The sequence below is a fragment of the Nicotiana tabacum genome, chromosome 11 (assembly GCF_000715075.1).
Source record: "Nicotiana tabacum cultivar K326 chromosome 11, ASM71507v2, whole genome shotgun sequence".
Classification (NCBI taxonomy): Eukaryota; Viridiplantae; Streptophyta; class Magnoliopsida; order Solanales; family Solanaceae; genus Nicotiana; species Nicotiana tabacum.
In genome coordinates, this window is record NC_134090.1 from 83,751,518 (window position 1) to 83,757,755 (window position 6,238).

Genomic DNA, 6,238 nt, shown 5'->3' on the forward strand with positions numbered 1-6,238 from the left:
AAACACACACAAAAGCTGGAAAGACAATGAAATAAAAGGCACAAAGAATGGGAGGCCAAGGCCAATTTTCTGATTTACTTGATAAACAAAGGGAAAATACAAAGTGTGTATGAGATGCCTTCTAACAAGGCCTAAGCATGCCTATTTATATACAAAACCGTCCACTGATGGGCATGGTTGGCAGTGGACCCGTCCAGCTGTGAGGCACTGCACTAAGTGACTTCCATCATTATGTTGGCAGATTTCCTGTCTGTGGCCCCGTCCAGCTGCTGTGCACTAATTCCTGCTGGCCCAGATTGGCTCCCATGATAGTGCTGACAGATTGTGGTCTTGCCCAGCTGTGCAGCACTTGTCTTTGTTGGTGGAGAGTGGCTGCCATGATTGTCCTGGCGAGCCGTGGGACCGTGTTTTCCATGGGCAGAGATTCCCTGGCCTTTGGCAGCTAGGTTTGACTCGGTTTGTGGCCCCTTAGGCGGGAAAATCAGTAACGAATTTAGCGGGTCGGCACACTCTCCCCCACTTGAAATGGCGACGACCGCGGCGCCACAAAGGTTCAAGTAATCATGGACTTGATCTTTGAACTGCCATAGATCCTCGTACTTTTCCCATGACGCCTCCTCCGGTGACTGTCCCTTCCAATGAACAAGAAATTAGGCACTCGAGTTGCCCCAACCTTTGCCTCGGACTAGTTGATGATCAATGATCGCCTCAATTTTCTTGTCAATGGCAGAAGGTGTGATGAAAATTTGGGCACGGCTGGGCTGTCCCCATTCTGCATCATCCTTGTCTTCATAATATGGCTTGAGCTGGCTAGCATGGAAGACGGGATGGATCTTCAAATGATGAGGCATGTCCAGCTTAAAAGAAATCTTGCCAACCTTGGCAGTGATTTCAAATGGCCCCTCGTAGCGTCGAATCAAGTTTTGATTGACGGGACGATTTGAACTGCCGGGGATTGAGTTTAACCATCACTTTATCCCCAATTCTGTAGTTCACCGGACGCCTCTTGCGATCAGCAAACTTTTTCATCTTGCGGGCAGCCTTATCTAAGTAATACCTTGCCATATCCATTTGCTCCTCCCAAGCTTTCGCCATATGAAACGCCCCTGGGTTCCTTAATTCTGCACTCGTGGGCAAAGACTGAGGAGTGTTAGGCAGCTGCCCCGTTGCAAGTTCGAAAGGGCTCCTCCCGGTCGATTCACTGCGTTGCAGGTTGTATGAAAACTAGGCAGTGTCAAGCAGCTTGGCCTAGTCCTTTTGATTGGCACTAACAAAGTGCCTCAAATATAGCTCCAAGAGAGCATTGATCCTCTCCGTTTGGCCATCCGTTTGTGGATGAAAACTGGTGGAGAAGTGCAACTCTGATCCCAACAAGTTGAACAACTCTCTCCAAAAAGCACCGGTAAAACGGGGATCACGATCGCTTATGATGTGTTTCGGAATGCCCCAATGTTTTACCACGTCTCTGAGAAACAAACGTGTTGCTTCCTTAGCTTTGCAATTAGCGGTGGTGGCAGTAAATGTTGCATATTTTGAAAACCGATCGATCACTACCATGATTGTGCCAAAGCCCTCCGAGTTTGGCAGACACGTGATGAAATCCATGGTGACGTTGTCCCATGGCTTTTCCGCTACTGGTAAAGGCTCAAGCAAGCCTCCCGGTACTTTGTGTTCAACTTTGTCCTGTTGGCACCCAAGACACGTTCGGACGTACACTTCAATGTCATCACTCATATGCGGCCAATAATATGATGCCTCTAACAACGCCAAAGTGCGATTTTGGCCTGGATGCCCTGCCCAAACTATGTCGTGCCCTTCCTTGATCAGTGTGCGCCTAAGATTGCCCCATTTAGGCACAAAAATGCGTCTGCCAGTAGTATACACAAGACCATTTTCCACCCAAAACTTCTTTGTCTTGCCTTGGCTGGCCAAGTCAAGAAGTTGCTTCGCCACCGGATCATGCTACATTCCTTCCTTGATTGCATCAAGGATATCGTTGTTGGTTGTGCTAACAATTGGCGCCAGCACTGCCTTCCGACTCAATGCGTCGGCAACAACATTAGCTTTCCCCGGCTTATACTCCAAGGAATAGTCAAATTCCGCCAAGAAGTCCTGCCACCTTGCTTGCTTGGGTGACAACTTCTTTTGTGACTGGAAATAACTCGTCGCCACATTATCCGTTTTGACGACAAAAGGGGCTCCCAACAAGTAATGACGCCAGGTCCTAAGGCAATGAACCACTGCCGTCATCTCCTTCTCTTGGACCGTATACCGACGCTCCGCATCATTCAATTTTCTGCTCTCAAAGGCTATTGGGTGGCCCTCTTGCATTAGGACGCCCCCAATAGCAAAATCAAATGCATCCGTGTGGACTTCAAAGACTTCCGAAAAGTCTGGTAAGGCCAAAACAGGCTCCTCCGTAATTGCTGATTTGAGCCCCTCAAATGCCTTTTACACAATTCGGTCCATTCCCAGGAATGATCCTTCTTTAGTAAGTCTGTGAGCGGAGCCGCAATTGTTGAGTAGCCAAGAATGAATCGTCGGTAATAATTAGCAAGGCCAAGAAAGGACCGCAACTCGGTTACCTTCGTTGGGGCCTCCCAATCTCTAATTGCTGCGACTTTGTGGTTGTCCATACGAATATGTCTCTGGCTGATCGTATGCCCCAGAAATTTCACTTGGGGTTGGGCAAAAGAACACTTCTCCCTCTTCACGAATAGGTTGTTTCCCTCAGAATTTGGAAAACTTTGCGGAGGTGATCAAGATGTTCCTCTATGCTGCTGCTATAGATCACAATGTCATCAAGATAGATACCACAAACTGATCCAAAAAAGGGTGGAACAGCTTGTTCATTAACGTGCAAAAAGTTGCGGGGGCGTTGGTTAAGCCAAACGGCATCACCAACCACTCAAAGGCTCCATAACGGGTTACACAAGTCGTCTTCGGTTCATCTCCTTCGGCTATGCGGACTTGATAATATCCTTTCCTTAATCCATCTTGGTAAATACCTTGGCTTGGCCAAGACGATCAAACAAATCTGCTATCAAAGGGATTGGATATTTGTTTTTCACCGTGACTTTGTTGAGCGCACGATAGTCTATGCACAGTCGTAATGACCCATCTTGCTTCTTTTGGAACAAGACTGGTGCTCCAAATGGCGCCTTTGACGGTCTAACGTGTCCCGCTTCAAGCAACTCCTTCAGTTGCTTCCTCAATTCCTCCAATTCTGGAGGTGCCATGCGATACGGGCCCATGGCAGGTGGCTTTGCTCCCGGAATCAGCTCAATCTGATGATCCACTTCCCTTCGTAGTGGGAGACATTTGGGAAGTTCTTCCGGCATAACATCCTTGTTTTCATCAAGAACCTGCTGCACACATGGGGGCAAGGTCTCATCAACCTTGACCTCGTTAATCTCAGTTACGGCTGCTAAGAACGTGGCTTCTCCTCTCTTGAAGCCCTTCACAATCTGCATTGTTGATAATTGACCCACGGCTTGTGGCACACGAAGGGTTGGTACAACACAAGGACCCCTTGGATCATAAATATAGATTTGGTTAAGGCTGGGGAAATGAACGCCATGACTTCGTCCCAATAGTTCAGGCCCAATATGATATCAAACACGTCCATGGGAGCGACAAAGAAACTCACACTCCCTTGCCAAGCTCCTAAATTGAGTTGCACATTGTGAGCAACTCCATTTACGTTTGTGAGATTGGCATTGACTGTTTTTAACAAAGAACTGCTGGGACTAAAAGTAAGGCCAAGTGATCTAGCCTTTGCTTCAGTCACGAAGTTGTGTGTCGCCCCAGTGTCGACCATGATGCGAACGGGTTGTCCATTAAGCTTCGCATCCACAAACAGTGATCCTTTTTGCTTCAACCTGGGTTCTTTGCCCATCACAGCACCAAGTAAAGTCTGACCCATTTGAGCAAGGTCAGGTTTGTCCCGAGTAACCTGCTTCAAAGCAGGCTCTTTGGTCAGCAACGCACCGAGCATCATGTGGCCAAGATGTGCCACATTTTGTCTCCCTTGAGTAGCAGCCTCGCCTGCTTGTATATCAGTTTGTGCCGCACCTTCTTGCCTCCGTTCTGCTGCGATTAAGGCACTGAGCTTGCCCAAAGAAGGACAATCTCTGTAATGATGGCCAGGGTCCTTGCAAAGATAGCAACCATTGCGTGGACCATTCGCCTTCTTCTTTTCATTGTACCTGTCGCGCCAGTGAGAATTGTGGTTGCCTTCTCCTTTGGAATCACGATTGGGGCCAGCAATTTGCTTGCCTTTGTCTCGATATGTACAATCTCCTCCAGATCTGACGGGTTTGCTCTTGGTGTCCCTTGACTTGGTGCTTCTGTCCTAAAATCCGTCAAGGACTCAGCCACGGCGATAGCTTCATCGACGTCTTTAACTTGACGTCGCTGCAACTCTTGTTTGGCCCAGTTTTGAAGGCCATCCATGAAATAAAACAACACGTCCTCACCTGACATGTTGGGGATCTGCAAAATGAGTTTGGTGAACTCTTTTACGTACTCACGAATGGAAGTTGTTTGTTTCAGTTCTCTCAACTTCCGACGAGCCTCATTGACGACATTTTGTGGATAGAGCTGTCGTTTTAGCTCGGACTTGAACTGCTCCCAAGTTTGGATTGAGCAAGTACCTTTCTCCATCTCGGTTTTCTTCCTCCGCCACCAAAGCATGGCGGTGTCGATAAGGTACATCGTTGCGGCCCTGATTTTGGCAGCCTCATCAACGATGTTGAGGTGCTCATAGTAGTCCTCCATTTTTCAAATGAAGTTCTCAACGTCTTGAGCGCTTCTTTCGCCTCTGAACTCTTTGGGTTTAGGGGCATCGATTTTGGTTTCACGAATCGTCACAGGACCAGTGCCACCGGCAAGCCTTACTACCTCTAATTGTTGCTTTAGAATCTCAACCTCCCTGTGCAACGTTGAGACAGCCTCGGTCAGCTTGAGCTCAAGGTTGGTTAGTCCTTCCTTGTGCTCCTCGGTCATTTGATCCACGGCTTCCTTGGCGTCTCCCAGCTCTTCTAAGGCAGTAGACTCAAGTGAAGCGAAGTTGCCTTCAACAACTTCAAGACGCTGGTTTAAAGCAGCTAAACCAGCCTCAGTGAGGTCTACTCGCTCGTCTAAGCGGCTCGATGCAGAACCATCACCTTCCTCGCCATGACTAACCTGTTGTGGAGGTGGCTCATAGGAAACGCCCTCACTTGTTATGGCTATTGCAGGATCTCGCACCTTGCTCGTCCCTCTTCTCTTTGGTTTATGATTCTTTGTTGGTGACTTGTTGTCACGAGCTTAACTCCAGTAAGCGACGTGCGGACAACTAGACAGCCGTTATCTGCTTCTAGTCACAGTCCTAACGAAATAGCAAGCACAAAGTCGTGCTCAAGCTAAGGCAAACACACACAAAAGCTGGAAAGACAATGAAATGAAAGGCACACAAAGAATGGAAGGCCAAGGCCGAGCTTGTTTTTGCTCCAGCCAGACGTCATATACTTTTTTAATTTTTTAATCTATTTACATGTACACTTAATAAAAATTTTGTTTAAAAATTGATCATTTTACAGCAATTACTAATTGATTCAATCCAATACTTCTAAAAATATGAATGACAAATCATCTAGGCTGAACCTTTTTTCAAGAAACTCTGCCAGGAGTTTTTTGCAAAAGATATGAATAACAAATCTCTACAGCGTAATCATTCTTTCCTCTGTCTTGCTACACCTCGACATATCTATCGGGTAGCCTATCCAGCAGCCAAGCATTACCAAGGTAATCTTACTCACCAAGGTTGGAGCAAATGAATCACACTAAGTGTAACAACTGCAATCCAAACTAGGGATCATCAGGTTACTACTCTCATGTCTCAACCACTAGGCCATCCCCTAGGGGACTCGACAGAAGCATGCATATTTCCCTCTCAAGTCGGCTAGTCAAGGTACAGATCAAACAAGAGGGGAGAGTTTCCCGATGTGATATTAAGACTTACATCAAGGTCTTACAATAAACATCTCATGGATAGATGAGATGTTCACCAATGTCTATAAGTAAGATTACTGGGAATGTCCAAAAACACTCAGAGCCTCAAGTAAAAGATGGGTATGATATTTTCTTTTTATAAGTGAGATGTTTGTAATCTTACCCTACATAAGTTGTCTCAATTAGGTTCCCAGGCAAGTGATCTCAGTCAAAGCAATTGGATGTCACTGTAGCATAATCAATT

At 46.8% G+C, this 6,238-nt stretch overlaps 1 protein-coding gene across 1 annotated transcript; it reads right to left on the bottom strand.

The window, feature by feature from the left end:
* Positions 1-1,962: 1,962 nt before the first annotated feature.
* Positions 1,963-4,779, bottom strand: LOC142165922 (uncharacterized). Its single transcript, XM_075224311.1, has 4 exons — positions 4,209-4,779; positions 3,650-4,092; positions 3,009-3,467; positions 1,963-2,448 (listed from the first exon to the last, which is right to left on the bottom strand). Exons 1-4 carry the CDS (start codon positions 4,777-4,779, stop codon positions 1,963-1,965), a joined length of 1,959 nt encoding a protein of 652 aa, XP_075080412.1.
* Between the last annotated feature and the right edge of the window lie 1,459 nt (positions 4,780-6,238).

What these genes read in the sequence shown, in the direction of transcription:
- LOC142165922 (XM_075224311.1), bottom strand. Translation starts at nt 4,779, where the DNA reads ATGGAGGACTACTATGAGCACCTCAACATCGTTGATGAGGCTGCCAAA. An exon ending in AATTCTCACTGGCGCGACAG is followed by an intron (nt 4,093 to 4,208) that starts GTACAATGAAAA and finishes CCTTAATCGCAG; the next exon opens with CAGAACGGAGGCAAGAAGGT. An exon ending in TAGGAGCTTGGCAAGGGAGT is followed by an intron (nt 3,468 to 3,649) that starts GTGAGTTTCTTT and finishes TCAACAATGCAG; the next exon opens with ATTGTGAAGGGCTTCAAGAG.